Source organism: Hemiscyllium ocellatum, chromosome 9 (assembly GCF_020745735.1).
Source record: "Hemiscyllium ocellatum isolate sHemOce1 chromosome 9, sHemOce1.pat.X.cur, whole genome shotgun sequence".
Classification (NCBI taxonomy): Eukaryota; Metazoa; Chordata; class Chondrichthyes; order Orectolobiformes; family Hemiscylliidae; genus Hemiscyllium; species Hemiscyllium ocellatum.
In genome coordinates, this window is record NC_083409.1 from 42909977 (window position 1) to 42934786 (window position 24810).

The 24810-nt window shown below is 38.7% G+C and overlaps 1 protein-coding gene across 2 annotated transcripts; it reads right to left on the reverse strand.

Annotated features, from left to right (window-relative positions):
* Window positions 1–57: 57 nt before the first annotated feature.
* On the reverse strand, window positions 58–24798 carry zbtb41 (zinc finger and BTB domain containing 41). 2 transcript variants are annotated; one of them, XM_060829716.1, is made up of 11 exons: window positions 24714–24798; window positions 18416–19728; window positions 17688–17895; window positions 16436–16505; window positions 16143–16290; window positions 14289–14418; window positions 13358–13453; window positions 9809–9915; window positions 9324–9429; window positions 3514–3602; window positions 58–1040 (listed from the first exon to the last, which is right to left on the reverse strand). In XM_060829716.1, the coding sequence occupies exons 2-11, from the start codon at window positions 19548–19550 to the stop codon at window positions 388–390; spliced, it is 2742 nt and encodes a 913-aa protein (XP_060685699.1). In that variant the 5' UTR covers window positions 19551–19728; window positions 24714–24798; the 3' UTR covers window positions 58–387. The 2 variants fall into 2 exon arrangements, with proteins under 2 accessions (XP_060685699.1, XP_060685700.1); XM_060829717.1 differs by lacking the exon at window positions 24714–24798 and adding an exon at window positions 24188–24529.
* Window positions 24799–24810: the final 12 nt, after the last annotated feature.

Consider the following 24810-nt stretch of genomic DNA (forward strand, 5'->3'; position numbering starts at 1 on the left):
GCTGAGCCAACTATTCAACCAAGAATGAAGACATGGTCAAACAATAAATATGATCAGTTTAATAATTTTCAATATTAATCTTTGGATTTGAATAGGTTAATGTTTAAAATCATTCAAGTCATCTGTACCGCGCCAAAGCATAATTTCAGTTATATACAAGCCTTGCATTGTCCCTCAGTAATCAGACTGGAAAGACCTGAAGCAAATGTAAACATAAAAAATACATTAAAACATACCCAGGATCCCAAAATGTGGATAATTAAAGGAAAGCATACCAATTTACTACATAATTTGGAATCAATATAAAATTAGCTTTGACATAAAAACTTGTCTTTTACTTTTTTGTGTAAGATAATGCCATCACAAAGGGTGTACTGTTCATTGCAATTAGTGGCCTGCATTGGAAATACTTTGTACTGGTGTACCTGTGTCAAGTCCAAGTAAAGTCCCAAGATATGATTGCTCTCTTGGATCTATAATTTGATCAGCACGAACAGGATGCACAATGTTGGCAGGTTGTGGTGTAAGGGTATACTTCTCTAGAAATGCAAGATCTGTAGCTCTTTGATAATCAGGCTGCTGATGAGGCTGTTGGGAATGAAGGAGTTCATGAGATTGTGGTGCCAAGGTTGCAGCATGTTGAGCTGCATCAGACTGAACAGTACTATCAGCAATCTGTACTGGCACAAGGGTCACATCTCCATGAACGTTCTGAATTGTCGTTTTGCCATCTCCTTGGTAAACCTTATTTTGATCCAAATAAGATTTTGCTTCAGTTTCGTACATTTTGCCATCTTGTGTAAATAGCAATTGCTGGGATACCATTTTCACTTCAGAAGCAGTCACAATTGATTGTTCTGGAGATTTAGTGCTGTGAACATGATCCATATGATACTTTAACTTGTCTTTCCTTTTGAATGTTGCATTACAATGATGACAGTTGAAGGGACGAGCATCTGAATGAATAACCATGTGTTTTGTCAATGTCTTCTTAATTCGAAATGCTTGGTTACAAACTGGGCATTTATAGGGCTTTTCACCTATAATAATAAAGAAAAACAGACCTTGACTAGATTTTAATTCGAGACCTGACATGCTTAGACCAATTTGCCAACACTAACCTATTCAGTGCTATTGTTTTCCCAAAAGGACGTCACCATTAGCCCTACAAGACATTTCTGAAATGAAGTATATTGCTAAACTCAAATCAAATCAACTCATTTGTGAAGAACTGGAATTCAATGTAAATTCTCAGGCCCCTCATTAAAACTTTGAAGCAGGGTTAGAAATTTCTCAGAAGTGATGGCTATGCCTCTGCATGAGAAAACAATTTTCCATAGATGTTGATGGACATTAAATTTAATCATTAAATCTGTACCTCAAGACAAAAAAAAATTAATGATTTCACTTTTTCTAGAATTAGTAATAGGCAGGCATATATTCTGCATTTTGGGCAGTATATGAATAGTACTTTAATGTTAAACAAAACAAAATTATCCCATGCCTTAATGAGTTATGATGCATTGCATAATAGATTCTGTATCAAAAATAGGAAGACAATTGCAGGTACTTGGCATAGATTTCTGATTTAACTTTGCAAATTCCAATGACATTATTCATTGGCAGGGCCTTGGGTAATGCAAATACATTAAGGCAGATGCTGAATTTGGAATCAGGAAGTATGTGATCCTAAAAGTTGCCAGAAGCCTTGATTAATATCTTTTAGAAATCTTTCCATTGCGAATCGAGTTGTACTATTAAGGGTCAGCAGGAGATTAGACAGAGTTTGATCAAAGAAATGGCTCATACATCTTCTGGTGTCTCTCCACCTGCAGGGATAATCCATGCATGTCATACTGAAGGACAGGAAATGGCCTACAATTTAGGCCTAATATTATGGAATATGCGCATTATAGCTGTTTGGTATTGTTTTTGGCAAATATGAGATCCTAGGGACAGTCTCAGACATGTTTTCTTATACTGAGTTCATGGAACTAACCTGAAATAAAGAAGAAAATGGTGGAGAAACACAACAGGTCTGGCAGGATATGCGGAGGGAGAAACAGAGTTAACAGTCAGATTGTTTCTCCAGAGATGTTGCCAAACCTTCTGGGTTTCTCCAGCACTTTCTTTTTGTTATAAATTTCCAGCATCTGCAGTATTTTGCTTTTATTTGAGTTTACAAACAAACTGTACAAACAGATTTCTTGATCATTGTGGAGCAATTTGCCCATCCAGTTAAAATCCTTATTATATTAGGGACAGAAATCACTAAGTCAGCATTTCTGAAAGATTGAAACTACATCAGTGTGACCAAAAGATTCATACAAAACACCTTACAATCTTCACAATATTTCAGCATGACGATGGAGAAAGGGTTTCGTATTGCTTGGCATTATGTGTCTATCATTATTAGTCTACACACTCCCAAGATCAAAATGATCATATCCACAATTACTTCAAAGAAAGCCAAGCCTCTATAAATACACTGCATTATAATCTATAGTGATTTTGAATCTACACTACTGTGGAGAAGATAACATCAAATTACAATGTTCAGAACAAGGAACTTTGGATCCTAAATTTAATACTCAACAAATGTAAAAAAAAATATATTTGTCACTGGGTGCTGTGCCCAGGATTTTTTTTTTTAATCCAGGTAACTGAACCAGTACTTACAGATCACTATAACTGCCATTTGCAAATTCCCATTTAAGCTGATAACGTTCCAGACGTTCAGAGAACTCACTGAAAGTTCTCATCTTCAACCACCATATTTTCCATGGAAGGGGAAGAAAATGTTCAAGAAAACCACTACGGGAAATGTAGAAAAATCTATGTTTTTGGCATAAACGTCAGTGAGGCTGACAATCAGCTCAGTGTGTGCTGATCAAAGTAGCTACAATTATATTTTCCATTGGGTATGCGGGTGGTGTTTAATTAAGGCAAGTTTTAACGGTTGTCATCATAAGGTACAAGGTGCAAACAATACTCTTTAACAAGTATTTGTAATGTTACTACCTATGATACAACTTTAGTATTACCCACAGGAAATTTACAGAATAATGATCTTCAGTGACAAAGCTCACTGAGTTTAAGGAAGTGTGCAGAAAGATCTGGTGCCAAGGATGAGATACATCTATAATTTGGAGACAGAAGAGAAGCTAGGATTGGTGTTCCCAGATCAGAGAAAGTTGAGGTGACTATTAATTAAAGGTATTCAAAACTGTGATGGGTTTGATGAGAGGAGATAGGGAAAGATTGTTTCCACTGAACGAAGGTTAAAATTCAGACAATATAGTTTAAGAAATTGTCTAAAGAACCAGAGGAAAGCAGAGAATTCGATTTTTTTTTAATGCATCAAATTAAAGTCCAGAATGCAGTGCCTGAGAGGACGGTGGAGCAGATCGAATAATAACTTTCAACAGAGATCTTCTCAAAAAAGAGTGAGGAAAAGAAAAGATTAGAATGATTTCTGATTTAATGGATGTCACAAACATCTTATCAGAATACCTGAATGTGTCCTAAAATGCATATCCAAGCTTGACTTCCCTTTGAATTCTTTTTTGCAAACTTCACACTGATGAAGAGTCGCTTTATACCTGTAACCCATAAAGATAAATGAGAGATGTTTTGTTGCCTTCATTTAAAAAAAAATTCCTTTAAATTCAATAATGAATTAAAAAGACATTTACAACATTTTTGCCAATAATGTTTGTACTGGTTGACAAAGATCAGACTGCACTAATCCTATTTATGAGCTCATAGGAATGCAAGTGAACAGTTAAATAGTAGAAGTAAAGGGGGCTGCTTTCTCAGGAGGAGATGACGAGTGGTAGGTTAACCTGAGGGTCACCACATCTCAGGCAAGAGGAGAACCACAGAATCCCTACAGTGTGGAAACAGGCCCTTCAACTTAAGAAGTCCACATCGACCCTTCGAGAAGTAACCTACCCCAACCCATTTCCCTATCCTTTTACTCTACATTTACCCCTAACTAATGCACCTAACCTACACTATGGTCAATTTAGCATGGCCAATTCACCTAACCTACATATCTTTGGATTGTGGGAGGAAACTGGAGCACCCAGAGGAAACCCACACAGAATGTGCAAACTCCGCACAGTCACCAGAGGTTAGAATGAAACCCGGGTTCCTGGTCCTGTGAGGCAGCAGTCCTAACCACTGAGCCCATCATGGTAACTTCAGCTGGTGCGGCAAATGAACCCGCGTTATTGGAGTCAATCTTCATCACAAACCAGCCATCCAACCAATTGAGTTAATATCAAAATACAGAAGAACCTCGATTATCTGAATATCAATTATCTGAATTTTGGATTATCTGAAGAAGATCTCAAGGTCCCAATAAAAACTTTGCATCAAAGAAGTGTTTCCAACACTGATCACGTCTTTTGTTTAAAAGTGAACTCGGCTTACTGAAATGCTGCTGAGAACAGTCCTGGACATTGACGAGAGGCCCGGCACCATCTCCAAATGACTGACCGCCCATGTTTTCTCTCTCTCCCCCCACACTTTCCCTGGAGTTTTACACAGGGGTTTACCCCTAAATCCTCCTTCCCCAGATAATCTCTCCAACATTGTCCTGTACAGGGCAGAACTTGTCAAAACTTTGCAGTAAAAAGTTATCTGTGTGAACTATTTTGAGACTCACTCCCCAAATGCAGCAGCAGTCTTGCTGTAGGTGTCCAGTCCAGCATCTCCAAAAGCAGGGGGGCGGGGGTGGGGAAAGCTGGCAGGGAGGATGGGTTGGACAGGGGGCGATGGGGGGGCGCGATGGGCTCTTCTGAGCAGAGAGCGGATTTAGCAAGTCCTAGTTCTGTCAAGCCCATTGAATTGATATTGATAAATCACCTCTAACCCCCGCTGGAGCAATTATCTCCTTCCTACAATGTGGTGACCAGAACTATATGCAGTACTGTAACTAGGGCCTATCAGGTATTCTATACAGTCCCAGCATAGCATCTCTCTGTTTGTATTCCATGTCTTGGCTAATATGCCTCTAGTGACCTTGCCATATTGAGCCCTTAGTATCAAACAGAAGTCTCTTTTTTTTTAAACTCCTAACCTTGGACATAAATTTGCATCAATTTACATATTATTCACCCTACTTCAGTGGAATTGATACAAAACATATAAAATTCATCCTCTTAACAGGAACCATTCAAAGCAAATGTTTTTACTTTTCTTTTGCCAAAATTGTCACAGCAACTTTCCAGGGGTTGCATCAACAAATTCCTTCGCCACTAAGCACACAAGGCAGTAATTCAGCACCTTTTTTCCCCACTGCATTTTCTGATTATATTGTAGAATTGAATGCACTATGTAACTGCTTCATCATTGGTTTGCTCACAATTTGTCCATGTTAGGTTCAAACTATTTCCACTTGTATGCAGTTGAAACAGCTTTCACCGCCTTCTTTTCCTTCATATTAGATTTCCTGTCAGATAAGCTATGCCTTCCTTGATCTCAGTCTGGCTCCTATTCAGGATATATTATCTATGTTATAGATGCCACTCACCAATTTACTACAAGACAAATGAAATTATTTGACTCGCCATTAAAAAGATGCATTTTCAGGGCTTTCGTGGTGCAGCAGTAGCATTAAACCTCTGAGACCCAGTTTCAATTCTCATCTGTTCTAGAGGAGTGTAATAACATCTCTGAATAGGAGGATTAGAAAATAGGTTTGAAAGGTATTAAAGACATAATCTTTAAGGGTTCTCGTGGTGTAGTAGTAGTGTCCCTACCTCTAAGCCGCGAGGGGGCCCAGGTTCAAGTCTCATCTGCTCCAGAAGTATGAAGTAACATCCCTGAATAGGTTGATTTGAAAATATCTTAAAAAGATCACCCATTAGCTTCAGCTCATCCAAATCTCAACTGCTTGATTCTAGCCCATGCCAAGTCCCTTTCACCACTGCCTCAGTGTTGCCTACACTGAGCGTTTGGTTACTTCCTTTGGCTGACTGATTTGTCATTCTCAAATTGGTTCTATATAAAAGGCAACATATGAAAGCAAGTTCATGTTAATTGCTGATCAGAAATATGCATCGAGAACAGAGTAGGAAAATTTCTTTCTACTCGTGGGTGGCAAGGTGGCTCAGTGGTTAGCACTGCGCTTCACGGTGCCAGAGACCCAGGTTTGATTCCATCTCGGGCAACTGTCTGTGTGGAGTTTGCACATTCTCCTCATGTCTGTGTGGGTTTCCTCTGGGTGCTCTGGTTTCCTCCCAGAGTCCAAAGACGTGCAGGTTAGGTGAATAATCATACTAAACTGCCCACTGTGTTAGGTGCATTAGTCAGGGGTAAATACTGTATAGGGTAGGGCAATGAGTCTGGTTGGATTACTCTTTGGAGGTTCAGTGTGGACTTGTTGGGCCAAATGGTCTGTTTCCATGCTGTAGGGAATCTAATCTAATCTTGAACATTATTTGTTGCCTTTCACTACAATAGTTTCTGCTTAATCAGTCAGACTGTTTTATCTGTGCATTGAAGTTTTTTGGCAATTAGAAGCATCATCCACATCTTGAGAAAGCCCGCTATAGACAAACCTAAATAATTCTCAGAGCTTCAACTTTTCAGAGATTATGGAGAAATGTCTGATAAATGACATGGAACTATATGGCAAACTCAACCATAGTCGTCTAGACTCGAAAAGGTAGCTTGCTGTCTCTCCATGGATGCTGCCTGACCCACTGTGATTTCCAGCATTTTTTGTTTTCAGTCATGGTGAGTTACATCTCTACGTAAAAGGAATTTCTTTGTATTCTTTAGCTGTCTTGAACAACTTGATTAATCAGCATACTAATGAACTGCCTTCCAATTCAACATGTATTTGGGACAATTATCGACTGTCCAAGACTACAGCAATTCTTTAATTATTTTACAATCTGAACCCATTTTAACTCACCAGCACCTTCTCAGAGGCAATTAGGGATGAGCAAATGTTGACATTGGCAGTAATGCCCATATTCCAACAAATATATTTAAAGGATCATGAAAATTAATATACTTTATATAGACATGAAAATCTGTGTTTTAAAACTACTTTGTAATAGTGCCATCATTTTAGACATTATGTTCCATATTCCCTAGTGACAGACAGACAATGAAACTCCTCTTCCACACACACATTAGTCCCTAGAAGATGCCAGTAGATAAATACTGCAATCTTGTAGAGACTGTATATACTAAGTCCGATGCCTTTACAAAATGCGGGAACAACATCTTCACCATGGACATCCAGTCCCTGTACACCTCCATCCCCCATCACGAAGGACTGAAAGCCCTCCGCTTCTTCCTTTCCCGCCGCACCAACCAGTACCCTTCCACTGACACCCTCCTTCGACTGACCGAACTGGTCCTCACCCTGAACAACTTCTCTTTCCAATCCTCCCACTTCCTCCAAACCAAAGGAGTAGCCATGGGCACCCACATGGGCCCCAGCTATGCCTGCCTCTTCGTAGGATATGTGGAACAGTCCATCTTCCGCAACTACACTGGCACCACCCCCCACCGTTTCCTCCGCTACATCGATGACTGTATCGGCGCTGCCTCGTGCTCCCACGAAGAGTTTGAATAGTTCATCCACTTTACCAACACCTTCCATCCTGACCTCAAAATTCTCCTGGACCGTCTCAGACACCTCCTCCCCTTCCTAGACCTCTCCATTTCTATCTCGGGCGACTGAATCAACACGGACATTTACTACAAACCGACCGACTCCCACAGCTACCTAGACTACACCTCCTCCCACCCTGCCCCCTGTAAAAACGCCATCCCATATTCCCAATTCCTTCATCTCCGCCGCATCTGCTCCCAGGAGGACCAGTTCCAATACCGTACAACCCAAATGGCCTCCTTCTTCAAAGACCGCAATTTCCCCCCAGACGTGATTGACAAAGCCCTCCACCACATCTCCTTCACTTCCCGCTCCTCCGCCCTTGAGCCCTGCCCCTCCAATCGCCACCAGGACAGAGCCCCACTGGTCCTCACCTACCACCCCACCAACCTCCACATACATCGTATCATCCGTCGTCATTTCCACCACCTCCAAATGGACTCCACCACCAGAGATATATTTCCCTCCCCTCCCCTATCAGCATTCCGAAAAGACCACTCCCTCCGTGACTCCCTCGTCAGGTCCACACCCCCCCACCAACCCAACCTCCACTCCCAGCACCTTCCCCTGCAACCGCAAGAAATGCAAAACTTGCGCCCACACCTCCCTCCTCACTTCCCTCCAAGGCCCCAAGGGATCCTTCCATATCCGCCGCAAATTCACCTGCACCTCCACACACATCATTTACTGCATCCACTGCACCTGATGTGGTCTCCTCTATAATGGGGAGACAGGCCGCCTATTTGTGGAACGTTTCAGGGAATACCTCTGGGACACCCAGACCAACCAACCCAACCACCCCATGGCTCAACACTTCAACTCCCCCTCCCACTCCACCAAGGACATGCAGGTCCTTGGACTCCTCCACCGTCAGACTATAGCAACACGACGCCTGGAGGAAGAGCGCCTCATCTTTTGCCTAGGAACCCTCCAACCACAAGGGATGAACCTAGATTTCTCCAGCTTCCTCATTTCCCCTCCCCCCACCTTGTCTCAGTCAAATCCCTCGAACTCAGCACCGCCTTCCTAACCTGCAATCTTCTTTCTGACCTCTCCGCGCCCCACCCCACTCTGGCCTATCACCATCACCTTGACCTCCTTCCACCTATCGCATTTCCAATGCCCCTCCCCCAAGTCCCTCCTCCCTACCTTTTATCTTAGCCTGCTGGACACACTTTCCTCATTCCTGAAGAAGGGCTCATGCCCGAAACGTCGATTCTCCTGCTCTTTGGATGCTGCCTGACCTGCTGCGCTTTTCGAGCAACACATTTTTCAACATGGAAGATGGTCAGTTTGTGGACAAGAACTTTAAAGGTGGAGGGATGCAATTATGGGAATTTACGGAGGTATCAAGATCATTTATAGCAGACCACGGAAAGTGACTAAAAGAAAACAGCATGTTAGGACATTTATCTTTTGATATGTAAAACTAAAATTCAACAAACAGTTGAGGATAGGATGGGGGTAGAGGAGGGAGGGATGAAGAAAGAACTTGTCAGAAGAAATGAAGAAATAGGAGGAAAATGGGACAAATGGAAAAGGGATTGGAGGGAAGATTTGCATTTCGTCAAAAAAAATGTAATTATCCAATGATGCAATTTAAATTTCACTATTTTCATTCTCCATAATTTAATTCACTGTTATTTTGACAATTAAGAAACTCTAACAGCAGTACTTGACTTACTTCTGCCAGACTTTTTCTCCCAAATGGACACTTCTGTAGTGAACACTGAGATGATCCCGACGGCCAAAACATTTTCCACATTCTTCACATTGATGGGCTTTTTCTCCTATGAACAGGAAACAGAACAAAAACTTGAACATCATGGCTATGAAAAGAAATGTTGCATCCTTTTACATGAACAGAGGTTCAATGCCAAAGACAAAATAAATGTTGTAAAGACAGTAAAACATTCTTGTGGGGAACCACGACAGATGGAGGTGTTAAAACATCTAGTAAATCCATTACACTAAAAGGTTGTCTCTACATGAATTAAATAGGCAATGCAGGATACAGGTTTGTGAATTACATTAGTGCTGACAGGGACATGGAGATACGGAGGGTCACTCTTCCAGCAAGCCAGCAAACAACAATTGAAGTGATTCTGGAGCTATCAAGTTATCCACTTCCCAAGTGGACAGTCAACTCAAGCTATTTGAATACTTTACCTGAATGGGTTTTTCGGTGTTTTGTGAGATGATCATGGCGAATAAAGGTTTTCCCACATTCTTCACATTCATATCGCTTGTCATCATGGTGTACCCGAAGATGTAGTCTAGTTATAAGGTGCAAATTTATAAAATATTCAATGATATTTCTTGTCATGACAAATGATTTTATGAACCTTAACAACACGTCAGAAATAAGGAATCAAAATGCTTTTTAAACGAAGAATGTTGGTAACCATTGCATTTATTATAATAAGTGAATTTTTATTTACAAAGATTTTAACAGAGCTATTAATTGCTCCTGTAATAAGTTTATGATACCAAATAGCACACGATATAACTAAAAAGAATTGATTTTTTTTAAATAAACATGACAAATATCAAATTTCAGCCAATATCTCTAAATATTCATAGAATACACTCTGATATCATCATAAACTTGATTGAGCTTTTTGAAGAAGTAACAAAGACGATTGATGAGGGCAGAGCAGTAGGTGTGATCTATATGGACTTCAGTAAGGCGTTCGACAAGGTTCCCCATGGGAGACTGATTAGCAAGGTTAGATCTCATGGAATACAGGGAGAACTAGCCATTTGGATATAGAACTGGCTCAAAGGTAGAAGACAGAGGGTGGTGATGGAGGGTTGTTTTTCAGACTGGAGGCCTGTGACCAATGGAGTGCCACAAGGATCGGTGCTGGGTCCTCTACTTTTTGTCACTTACATAAATGATTTGGATGCGAGCATAAGAGGTACAGTGGACAGCGAAGAGGGTTACCTCAGATTACAACAGGATCTGGATCAGATGGGCCAATGGGCTGAGAAGTGGCAAATGAAGTTTAATTCAAATAAATGCGAGGTACTGCATTTTGGGAAAGCAAATCTTAGCAGGACTTATTCATTTAATAGTAAGGTCCTAGAGAGTGTTGCTGAACAAAGACACCTTGGAGTGCAGATTAATAGCTCCTTGAAAGTGGAGTCGCAGGTAGATAGGATACTGAAGAAGGCGTTTGGTATGCTTTCCCTTTATTGGTCAGAGTATTGAGTACAGGAGTTGGGAGGTCATGTTGCGGCTGTACAGGACATTGGTTAGGCCACTGTTGGAATATTGCGAGCAATTCTGGTCGCCTTCCTGTTGTGAAACTTGAAAGGGTTCAGAAAAGATTTACAAGGATGTTGCTAGGGTTGGAGGATTTGAGCTATAGGGAGAGGCTGAACAGGCTGAGACTGTTTTCCCTGGAGCGTCGGAGGCTGAGGGGTGACCTTATAGAGGTTTACAAAATCATGAGAGGCATGGATAGCATAAATAGGGAAAGTCTTTTCTGGGGTGGGGAGTCCAGAACAAGAGGACATAGGTTTAGGGTGAGTGTGGAAAGATATAAAAGAGATCTAACGGGCAACTTTTTCATGCAGAGGGTAGTACGTGTATGGAATGAGCTGCCAGAGGAAGTGGTGGAGGTTGGTACAATTGCAACATTTAAGAGGCATTAATGTATATATGAATAGGAAGGGTTTAGAGGGATATGGGCCAGGTGCTGGCAGGTGGGACTAGATTGGGTTGGGATATCTGGTCAGCATGGAGAGGTTGGACCAAAGGGTCTGTTTCCATGCTGTACATCTCTATGACTCTATATAATGAGATAACTAAAAAAGCATGATGATCAGCATGCAGATGAGAAATAAAATTAAACATGAGAAATACACACATCCTTCTATTGTATGCTGTCAATCTTAATGATACGCAAAGATATTGCTTGCTTGGTAAATTCTCTCTATCAATTTGATTCAGTTGTAGTAGGATTGACTAGGTAAATTTCACATTAATTAACAAGAATGTTAAAACACAAAAATAAACTAAAATCAACCAGCTTTGCGCAAAGTTTAAAATATTTTAATCAATTACTTTCAGTGTATTTTATTCCTGGTCTTTTCAGATATATAAACAGACACACACAAAGTTCAATGAGAACTGCAGGTCTCAATTCAATGATTTCCATTGCTCCTCTCAAATAGAAGGGACTGATATCAAGGTTTGAGAGAGTAGAAATTAGATCAGGAAACAAACGGTTGAGACATACCCATGGCAGAGTCCCCAGCATGAAGAGAGTGCTGAGGAAGGACTTGTCATAAGGGGCACAAGTCTTAGGGTGCAGAAGCCCAAGGTCTACTTGAAGAGCAGAGACAACGTTGCCTTGAGCATCGTAATCGCATCTGTCCTACATATATACTATTTGCACTGACTTGAACTTACAAAGGACTGGCGAAAATAATTTTTATCTTTAGATCAAAAAGTTTATTTCAGCAATTATTTTAAGTCAAGCCATTGGATGGGAAACCAAATGAGGAAAAATATTTGGTCAAACTTCAGTTTTACATCCCATTTAATGCTGGTCTCCATTGATTTCACTGCATAAGGCAGGCAGGTTCAAAACCAATGTTCCACCTGACCCGTTACATTTTCCAGTGGGGGAGAGTTAGGTTAAAACTATTAAATTAAAAAATATATATTTAATGTTGAAAATGAGAGGATTCTGAGACAGAATGCGCAAGAATGGGATTGGGTTAATATTATATGAAACATAGAAGATTATAGCATTGCAAAAGGCCCTTCAGCCCACTATGTCTGTGCCAACCATGATACCATTCTAAATTAATCCCATCTGCCTGGACAAGATCCATATCCCTCTATTTCCTGCATGTTCATGTGTTGTCAAAATGATTCTTTTACTTTGCTAATGTATCCCCATCAGTGCATTCTAGGCACCTGCAAAAATAAAAATGCACACCTATCTCCCTTAAAGTTTCCTCTCTCACCTTAAACTTATGCTCCCGAATTTTTCACATTTCACTGGGAAAACACTCAGAGTATCCATCCTATCCATCCATCTCATCATTTTAGATACAGGTCATCCTGATTCTGCTCAAAGACATGAATATCTATAGAAAAGTTGATTCATGCAGAATCAATGCATTGTGGCATAAACATTCATGATTGCACAGTTTGTATCCATTATGGTTGTGATTAGATTGGTTGTGTACTTTGTAAAAAAAAGTATACAATCAATCCAATCATAACCATGACAGTGAACGAAGTATCAGCAATGTTGGCTCACTTTCACTTGCCTTCACAGGGCATTTGCAGCATTAATGTGCTTTACCCACTGATTTCTTGGTCAGAAATTGTTTGCATTACACATCAACATTAAATGAAGATGAACAGAAAATATATTTTAAAAATAGTAACAAACATGATAAATTATCTTGAAACAATATTTAAGACACAAACCCAGAGTGCTTCACAGGACTTTTTTTTTAAAAATTGACTGTCACCTGTATAAACATAATACTGATTGGAAAACAAATGCCTTAACTTGTTTGTGGTCCAGGTTTACTGTTTTAGTAGACAGTAAATAACAGATGGACAGAAGAAATGCAGAATGGCTGATCATTCTCGAGTTTTGTTGGAACACATGTAGAAAATATATTTAAGAAGTGATTAGACATCAATGATAGATTTTACAGAGCCAGATGATTCTTGCATGTTCTTACCTGTATGAGCTACCATGACGGAAACTCTGTCCGCAAATGCTGCACAGATGTGGCTTTTCCCCACTATGGATACGAAGGTGTTCTTTTAATGTAGTTCTGTTCAATTTTTTTTTAAAAATAAGAAATAAATAAATTAAGGTTTCCTTAAGAATATGTATTCTGTTGACTTTTGCCCTTTTCACTGCTGAATATTTCTGTAATTACCTTGTTTGTGAACAATACATCTCAGTAACTAGCCTATTCAACCTCTCCCCATAGCTCAAAACCTCCAATCCTAGCAAAATCCTTGTAAATCTTTTCTGAACGCTTTCAAGTTTCACAGCATCTTTCCAATGGGAAGGAGACGAGAATTGCACACAATATTCCAATTTGTTGAAACAATGACACAGAGTTTGTCAAAACTGTTCAGATGACAGCTAGGTTTTCAGTGTATGTTGTTGGATGTGAATAGGCCTGAAGCCTTCTCAGCAAGATGGAAGTTCTGAATAAAACATTAATTTTTTTTTTAAACGCTGTCATTACACAGCATCAACCTGATCGGGAAAAGTCTCAAGGAAGAGCTATATAATCATAATAATGTTATAACATTATTACAATTACAACATTGGCAGGGATAGGCAGTGTATCCTCTTCACTTATTGTATTATTTATTGATTTCCCAAATTAAGAGCATAGATTTCAAACTCACTTGAGAAAGAACAAAATAAGATGAATACTTACATAAAGAGAAATAAATATTGTCTTTTGAACATGACTATACATTAATTGCATCATCAAGTATTAACAAAATAGCCTAATGTTAAAGTAGATTTCTAAATACTGGGTTTTTTTGTTAAATTGTAAAAGTAAAAATTGTAGCCTTTTCTCAATGAGCTTAAAAAATGCAACTATTTGTATTTCGTTTATTTCTAATAGCCATATCTAGTTTTACCTTTCCCTTACTGACTTCCCACAAATAAAGCAAGTCCACTTTCGTTTTCCTCCATGAGTGCATTCAATATGACGCTTAAGGTTCCCAGTGTCATTAAACTGGCGACCACAAATGTCACATGGAAATGGCCCTAAAATGTGAGAAATAAATTGGTAGTGTTAGTTTCAAATTGATCTGCAAAGTCTGCAGTTCTGCAATACAAAGTGGTTAAAAAAAACTGCATTAAACTGAACTCCATTCAAATTAGAAAAATGCAACCTGCCCTGACAAAATGATCTAGGCTGTATCTCTGCAGTCCATCATCCATGCACTTTCTTTCCTTGCAGGGAAAGGGACCACAGTTTAACCTTTATTTTGGTGTGGCTGAAAGAAAGGATGATAAAATAAAAAAGTCTATTTATTATAATCACCAAACGTTTTGCTTCAATATTTTAAAACACTCACTGCTCTCAGTCATCCTTTATTTGGTTATGTATGAAATTTGCTATCCAAGGATAACCTGAGAACAACCAAATATCTTGTTTTGAATATCTCCTTCAAATAACAAAGTTATGTTTGATAATTAGTATGGACTGTTAAATATGAACTTCACAATTTTATTTCACACAAAAGAAAGTGGAGAAACTCAATAGATCTGGTAGTACCTGTGGAGACAGATATAGATTTAAAGTTTCAAGTTCAAAGACTCTTCTTCAGAACCTGAAGCATCACCAGACTCGACGTATCAAACTTTCTCTCTCGACAGATGCTGCCATACTTGCTGAGTTTATCCAGTATTTTGTTTTGTTCATTTACAAAATCCCTCGTCAAATTGGTTAGCAATCTACTCCTCGAGATCAGATTAAATAGCACAATAAGTTCAAAGGGTTGAAAAGATTACTTCTGTTCCCTTGTATTTATATTCCTATGGCTGTACAATAAATGGGGAGGAGATCAAGGACAAATTGTCATGATTCTTTATAAGGAAAATAACGAGAAATCTGATCTCCGAGTATCAACTCGCACCACTTGATAACAGTGTCGATTGAATAGGCAGAAAAAGAAACTTCAGTTCACTTTAAAGATAACAAAAGAGGTCCTAATTGTTGAATTTACTACATTCCCACAAATGACTGGCAGCACTTTATAACTAATGCAAGAACAGCTACTTCATTCTTTCTCATCCCAGTGTCATGGGATCTTTAAAGTTCACCTAAGCAGGCAGACAGGACATGTGATTTGACATTTAGTCTGAACATCTAATTTCAAAGATACCTTTAACATGCAGCATGCTCAAGAGTTCACAAAGGTTAAGATTAGTTATGTGCTCAAATGCATCAGGGGTCTTTAACCGATATTTGTACGCATCATAATCAAAAGGTGCCACCAAACTCAAAATATATTCACAATACAACAGGCAGAAAACTACATAATGTTTGCTAGAATTCACTCGAGATTTCTGAAAATTAGACAAGAATAATCAAGTTTTTTTGAGATTTCATACATTGTTAAATATAAGTACAAACATTGGGTATTTGAGCCTAGGTATCTGAATGGTTACTTATTAAATGCAAACTGTGAAAGCTGTAACACAAAATACTATATTTAATTTCATAAATGATTTACTGTACATGGGGCAATTGTTGACCCATAAGTCTAATAATTTTAATTAAGGTATCCTTCAACATAACTTCTGAATTCTAAAGATAAGCAGGTGTACAGAGCAAGAGTTCTGTCGGTATCAAATTATAACAATTAACAAAAAAGAATTTTCAGACTGAACTACAAAACTAGATGGTAAACTTTGAAGGAAACAATCAGAGGTTCCACAGCTAATTTTTCACTTAATGTTTTATCTTGCAGACTTTTCCATACCCAAATGAAACTTTTCCTGGTGTTTAAGTCTTGCAAATCTCGATTTGAAATGTTCTTCACAATAACTACATTTAAATGGTTTGTCTTGCGTGTGAAGGATCCTGTGCTCCTCAAGGTGAGGTCTCCTTGTGAAAGTTTTGTTACATACCTATGGCCAAATAAAAGCAATAGGGAATCATCACAAAAAGTTCAATACTGCAAGACACAAACACAGAAGGGTCAGGGCATTTTATCTCAGTTACTACTTATGTACATCACTTGTTGGGACTTGGAGGATACATTAAAGGACTTACGTCACACTTCCAGGCTTCACTCTTCTTCTTTCTGGCAGCAAAAAATTCTTGTACATTAGCTGGATGAAACCTGGAAACATTCCCAAACTTAATTAATTAGCACACTGTTGCCATCATAAATGAAAATAAGAATGAAAGCATTCTTAAAAACCTAAACTATATTTTTGAAAATGCTTTCCCAAGGAATCTGTGTTCTGAATCGCAAATCTTCAACATCATAAAAAGATGCCTATTCTCTGTATTTCAGCTTTCCCGCTAATTGTGTTTGGTATTTTATTTTTTATTGAAAATGTGTTGCTGGTTAAAGCACAGCAGGTCAGGCAGCATCCAAGGAACAGGAAACTCGACGTTTCGGGCAAGAGCCCTTTTTTATTTTATTTTTTATATAAACTATACTTTATTTGGGGAATTATGAGAAGTACCTCGCTATTTCAGTAATTGATTTGGCTATACATCTCTCATCTCAGAACAGCAATAGTAAAACTTAGTAAAAAAGAAAAACATACATTATTCAATATGGCCATAAAATGAGGCTATTGATTGTACTTATACATTAAAGCGCATTCTTTATTCAACAATTTCCGACAGATATATTGTTATTCTTTTCTGGTCTCTCCTGAATCTTTTGCTGGTTGTTTACTTCTGAGCATTAACAAGCCAATATCCAATTGTGCTGGAAGAGATACTGATGCAATCATGCAGTACTGAGGAAGCTCCGCAATACTGGAGGTAAACAGATAGAATATCTGTCTTCTCACACTGATGTAAATAATTTTGTGGCACTTTTCTATGTAGGCCCGTGTCTTTGCCAGTATTAATGCCTCAAATGAACATTGCTGGAAAATTATCTGGTCATTTTCACGTTGCTGCTTCAGAAAGGTGACTGTCCAAATTAGCTTCAGTGTTTCCTCCATCAGAACTGTAACTACACTACAAAAACTAGTTTACTGGCTATAAAGTATTTTAGGACACCGATTAAAGGCTTTATCTAAAATTGAAAGGGAACATTTCTGGTATTATTTATTTAATAATAACTTTAGTGTTTGTTTGGGCATATTTGTTTTTCTTAAATTGATAAATTATACAAAAGCTACATTTAAAAAAAATTTGGTACTAACTTGACACATCCAAAAAATGGTAAATACTGTTTCACTTTTGACAATCCAAATATATAATGGCTACTAGAAGGCTGCAAAAAACTATGGGGGTATACAAATATTTCAACAGAATTTAATCAGCAGTTTACACTTACCTCCTCACATGCTTTGCCAATGTTTTTTTGCTGGCATGTAGCTTGTTACAGAATGGACATTTTTGTTCTTTTCTTTGAATAGCAACTTGCGCATTATGTTTCTTTCTGTGTGCAGTTAAGTTGGATTTGGTAGAGTAACGCTGACTACAAATATCACACTCAAAAGGTTTTTCTCCAGTATGCACACGAGTGTGACATTCATATTTTCCTATAAAGTCAGGATACAACATTAAGACAAAAAGATTCCAGCAAAAAACCGGATTATGACTGATCATGTAAATGCACACAAATAAAGCACAGTGAGCAGCATATACATATTTCACTCTCAATAGCCCTCACTGTTGAAAGCTTTTGATCTCAGATATGCCATTACCAGGAGGTTCAGATACTACACAAAAAAATAGGAGGAGACAACAGCTTTGGAGGAAAGAGACCAAATAATTAGTCAACAAATCATACAGGAAATAAAATTGCTAAAGCCTATGCCTTCATAACCAGTCTTTTTAGCTGGAGAATGGAGCAAAGGGAAAGCATAGAAATTTGTAATCTAATTATAATTATTCAAACATTAAATATTTGAAAATGAAATTATGTTGAAGTACAGAACATCTTTTGTATAAAATTTGAAATTATTACAAAATCAGTTTCCACAAGGGATCCATATTTACTGAATGGCAGAAACAGTCAACACAACTGACCAAAAGACCAGGTATTTTGATCTTACCAACCTATTCGATCAAATGTTTTATCACATTTGGGACAATGAAGTGTTTTCTTGCTGCCAGTCTGTGATACGACTGGATCTAGTTCCCTGGGAATATTTTGCTCAATTTCTTCTGCATCCAGAGGCTCATCCTCATCAGTTTCTTCATCGTTTTCCTCCTCTCTTTCAATTTCTTCCTCCTTTTCCAATTCTTCCTCAAATTTTACTTCAACTCCTTCCGTTTCATCTTCACTTTCGATAGCTTCACAATCATCATGTTTCTCTGCATCACTCCCATTTTTACTGGAAGATTCATCTTCAGAGATATCTGTGACTTCATTGTTACTTTTACTTTCAAATTTTGCTGGACACTTACGAGTGCGAGTTGACCACCTCCTCGTGGAACGTGCCAACTTTGTTGAAACAGCACTCTCTTGTTGCACATGAGCATGGTCACTGTGAGCTCTAGCAATATGGTTTTCTAAGGATTTTTTATAACAGAAACTTTTACTGCAGAAGGTACATACATTTTGTAATTTGGGAGCAGGTTCAAGAGAATTCTTTTCTTCCAAACACTGATTGTTTTCAGTGGAACTCTCTGATTGGGTTGACCGAGAGACATTTTCATTACCAGACAATAATTTAACTGCATCTATAATGTCGAGAAACTGTGCTGCTTCCAAAACTGATGGGATATCATTTTCCTGTATGAAGAATTCAGACGTATATAGAAACTCCAACAAGTGATGGAAAACATAGTAACTTACATGGTCCAATTGGATACTATCCATGTTTGGGTTTTTGCTTAAACAAGCATAGAAATAACTGCTCCCCACTGCAACAACCACCTTATGGGCACAAAAATGCTTTCCTTCTACCATGATAATTAAGTCACAGAAAGGCGACTGCTTGAGTCTATCATCATTCATATATTTCAATAGATTTTTGTTATGTACCAGTGATCTCAGGTGTATAATAGGTGAGGATGGACCTAAAGGAACATCCAGATTATCTGCAACACTTGAAAGGCCTTGAATTGATCTGGGACCACAGCATCGATTTTCAAATTTTGCAGTCTGTAAATCTAAAAAAATGTCTTTGCAAGGTGTTCCCATTAAATGTGAACTAGTTTTATAAGAATTGTCAGTATTCTGAGACATGATGTTTATGAAAACTGCAGCAACTGTGTAACTTTTCTCAGTTTGCTGACAGTCATTGGAACAATACTATAGAACAAAAATATGTTGTTTCAATGTCAGTTGTCCTTGTAGTCTTTGTTGATATTAGATGATTTCATTTTGCAAAATTTTCTTAGTATAGTCACGATATTCATCGGGCCTGCAAGAAAATTGCCGAAACAGGTTATTACAATTAAACAAAACTGCAACACGCTTAAACTATATTTGTTAGATAGGCTCGTGCAATAAGTGAATACTACAAAAAAAAAACTGGTTAACTAAATTAAAAACAAGTGTGCTTATGCCAGGTTGGCAAATCGTACAATATTGAGGCAGGATGAGCTATTGATCACATAGTAAAGGAATCTTTAGGGCACAGTGATCATACTATGATTGAATTTCAAATTTGGTTTGAGTGTTAGAAATATGTGCCGGAAACTATTGTCTTAAACTAAATCAAATTGTGGAGGGGCCGGTGTTGGACTGGGGTGGATAAAGTTACACCACCACGTTATAGTCCAACAGGTTTATTTGGAAGTACAAGCTTTCGGAACACTACTCCTTTATCAGGGCAGCAAGTAGGGTAAAATTATAGGACACAGAATTTATAGTAAAGGATGAAAAAGTGTCATGTGATGTATTGAACAAACCTAGATTGCTGTTCAGTCTTTAATCACTTAGAATGGGGATGAAGGTTTTGATTGATTAATATGTAAATCCCAGAACTTCTTTCAACTCACAGTCCCGAGATAAGGTAAGGTTTTATTTAAAAAAAAAGTGATATCTCAGCTCAGACAATGCATTAAAGGTGTGGGGTTTGAGTCTGTCTGTATCCCAACCCTGAATCTGACTGGTTCTATTTCCAAAGTAGGAATTTATAAACTGTCATATGGACTGACTGCCTACAGATTGTGTGCTTTTTGAACAAAATAAAATGTATCTGCAAATGCAAATTCACCCCATAGACTTATATGTGTATGCGTGAGGGAAAGAGTCAAGTTCAGTACCCATGAGGATGGTCTCAACCAGGATCTTGGGTTAATGTCACACTGCAAGCGAACCCACTACACTACACTACACAGCACAGACACACTCTCTCATATGAGAACCAAACTGTACTGGCAGCAGTTCAAAGACGACTGAGAGGTTGATTCCTACTTCCTCCATGTTTATAAGGAAACTAAGCAGATTGAGCCAGTACTCATTGCAGTTTAGAAATATGAGAGGTGATCATGTTGAAACATAGAAGATTTTGAGGGAAACTGATAGAACAGATGCGGAAATATATCTCTGTTTTGTGGGAATCTAGAACTACGAAGTAGAATTTCAGAGTATCATTCATTTAAGATAAAAATAAGCAAGAATTTCTTTTGTCGGAGTCTTGAAAATTTGGAATTCTCTATTCCAAAGAGCTGTAAACGCTGAATTACTCATTTGGAAGGACTGAACTTCTTAAGTTATTCCAACAATCTGTAATGCTGGACTTCTTATTTCTTTCCTTTTCTTTTTTTTTTCCTTACAACTTGTACTGAAGAATCTGTACTTAGATATTTGTATCTAAGATAGCGCCATATGTGGTGACTTGTAAACTTTTTCATGTACTTATTTGAATATATGACAAAAAAGCTCATTGAATTCAATTCAAACTCTCAAGCAAAATCTCTAAAATAAATTGAAATAAAGAATAAAAACCAAACAACTAAAAATGAATAAAAGTAGAATCTTTTTAATTTCTGAAAATGCATATGTGAATCAATCTGATAAAATATCTCTTTCCTTGGGCAAGAAGCCAAAAACAATATACGGTTCAAACTATGGGCAGTGAGAGGGGTTTCTAGTTTGGGAACTTGTTTGAGGGGGTGCTTATGATGTATTTTGAGCAACTAAGCCACAAAGACGGGTTACCCAGCAGAGATCTTTTCTGTTTTTTTCAGGTTAGGGGTTTCATCCAGAAGACTATGCTTCTCACTAAGCGCTACAAGCCCTTAGAGACGTTGTTGCTACGTTCCACAAGCACCCTTTCGGTTAATGCCCTCTATCATCTACTGGGTGGCAGGGCCTGGCAGGATATTAACCAGTTATGTGAGGTCGAGATCTCTTCTGAAATATGGGAGAATACTCGAAAGATCTCAATCTGTAAAAGGACATGCACTACACAGTTAAAAATTCTGCACAGTGCTCATCTGGCACCAGACCATCTGGCAAAGTTTAAAAAAGGGGTACCTTCAGTGTGCCCAAATGTAAAATACATTTACCCATTGCTTCTGGACATGCCACAGGCTCCATGTTTATTGGAGCGCTGTGGCAGGAGAGATAAGGAGGGTATTGAGGACTGAAGTCAAATAGACACGATATCTCTCCTCTTAGGTCTACCGAATTTACCAACTTTAGACAGGCATGGGAAGAAACTATTTAATATTCTTGCATACTGTGCACAGAGGAATATTCTGATGAATTGGGTGTCTGAGAACCTGCTGGGCTTGCTGGGATGGCAGAAATTAATTATGGAACACATTCCCTTGGACTATTTTACAAACATAGTGCACCACACAACAGATCATTTTTATAAGACATGGCAGCCCTACTTGAGTTATTTGGATATAGATTTGCCAGTTATATTATTTAGGGCATTTGTCTAACCAGGTTGGTTAGATTTGTCAAGCCCTGGAGGGGGTCTCCTGAGGTAATACAGGTATATATACACAATGCTCCTGTTTCCTTTGTTTGGGAACTTTGTGCCGAGCATAGTTGTTCTGTATTTTGTGGGTTTTGTTTGCTTTTCTTTTTTTGGTGTTGCTTTGCACAGTGTTAGAGTTTGTTTGTTTTGTGTTATAGGATAGGTTAGTAGTTGGTAAAGAGTAGTTGTATTGTAATTTGTGTTTTTTTGTTTTTATTATACTGATATTATTAATTGTATTTTTCAATAATTCTATGTTTGTAAAGTTAAAAAAAATTGCAAATAAATATATTTCCAAAAAAATATATACAATACTTCAGTTGAAGTAAAACTGTAAATTGTATTTATTTGTTGATAAACATAATGAAATATTGTACGTTCAAGAGGAAAGGATTCATTGTGAGTGGATTTAAAGAGAAGTCACGAATTAAAAATACAAAAATTCAAAAAGAATTTAGTTAGTTTGTTAATTTATCACAATGGCTTTCTGAAAATAATTAATCTACAATATAAAACCTAATTGAAATGTGGTGTTTAGGAAAGTTAAAGCTTTTAAACTATAACAGTAAAATAAATAGTAAAATAAAATTTAAAATGAAATTTGAAAGTTCTATAATATTTTACAGTGTCAAGCCCATATACTAGTGATTGAAATTGAATTACTGGCATCTCTCTATGTTCTAGAAGTGTCTAAAACTTATAATTTGCAACATGTTCTGTTTTTAATCAGCTGCAGATCTGGCAATTGTGGAGAAAGAAACACAGTGAATGCTTCAGGACCAAGTATTCATTGGAACCAGTACTGATGAAAAGTTGTTCAATCTAGAAGGTTATCTATTTCTCTCCCCACAGAGAGCTGCTGAATATGTCCAGTATTTTCATAATATTTCACATTTTCAAAATTGAACCTGAAGTATGTTGCTTTTTCTAAAGTTAATACGTTGCACCCTGAAACAAAACAAAGGACTATGCGCAAACTAAGCAGTCAAAAGAAACACTGAAATCTCACCAAAGGCAGCAATCTAGTTTGGTGGGATTATTTTCATAATGGAGACCACAAATAACACCTTAGAGTAGACTGGGACCAATAAATTGTGATCTACAGATTCTAATCTAGTTTGCGCCTCACCGAAATGGTAATACATCACAAACACCTAACAATCAACAAACCAGACCATTCATCCATACCAAGCCCAATCAGGATTTGAGATGCCAGTGTTTAACTGGATGTACAAAGTTGAAAATCACACCAGGTTATAGTCCAACAGGTTTACTTGGAGCACCAGCTTTCGAATGAAGGAGCAGCACTCCAAAAATAGTGCTTGCAAATAATCCCATTCAGGTCCTCACCCAATACCCAGGATTGTGCATTTCAATGAAGAGTAATGCCTGATGGTAACTAGCTCTCTGAATATACATTTAGATCATCCTCAGCACAGACAGTAACTGAAGGCCAACAAACAAGACACACAGATACACAGGCTTGCCTGATTTGATCAAAATACCAAATTACAACACCAAAGCCAAGAATCAGGAACTATCCAGAAAAATGCACACCAAATTCATTTTTAAAAATACTGTTTACAACGGAGGGACTGCTCAATCAGGAGTCAAAGCAGGGCTGTGATTAGCAAATATGACTCGAACAAGTTAGGACAGAATTACAGATGACCTCAACTTACACAGAAAGACAAAGGTCGGTCAGAAGTGCGTTAGGAAAGTCAAAGTAGATGGTTATAACAGAAAAATGAGCCTAAACATGGGTGGAGTCATTATAGAGTGGAAATAGACAAGCGATGTGTCAGAGGCTAATTTTGGAGTCATATATATCACCAATATCACGAAGAATTGGTTCAGTCTCAGATAAGCCGCCAAGAGGAGGAATGGAGTCAGCAACCTTCTTCCAATCTCTCCAAATAAAAGTAGCTTTGCACAAACCCACCTGCAGTACAAAACTGGGTTATGATTCTCCCCCCTCTCATTTCCGCCATCAGGCAGTCAGATCTCCCATCCCCATCAGATTCACACCAAGGTCAGAGAGCAGGTGGCTGGCCCACTAAAACCAGCAAGCTCAAGCTTCAGTGCATCCCCTCATGCTGCTGTGAGAGCCACGGGCTGGTTGTCAGAGCCCCTCTGCCCCAGAAGGGCCCAGCCAGAGAGGCACTGTCCCGCAATCGGTGCCACCAAACGAGGAGAAGTAGTGTCTCAGGCCGCCAGCTCCTGCTCTGGACTGTGAGCTGGGGCCACCGCACTCAACTGACACTCCTGGACCACGGGACATAGCGCCATCCAACCTCCTCCCGGATTAGAGTGAAGGAATGGACCCAACACAGGCCCTGCCTTCCCCCGGAACCCCTCTCCCACTGCCGACCACCCCGCAGTAAACCCCTCTCCCATTGGTTCCCCGCCAAGCCCCAAGCCCCGACCTTCGCGTTCCCCTTTATCGGTTTTTCTTTAAATTTTCAAACCTTTGTTTCCGCTCGTGGCCAGAACCCGGAGAAAGCCGAACGCCCGCACACGCGCAGTGGGCCGGCTGCCGGGCGGCCAGTCCCTGCGCACGCGCGT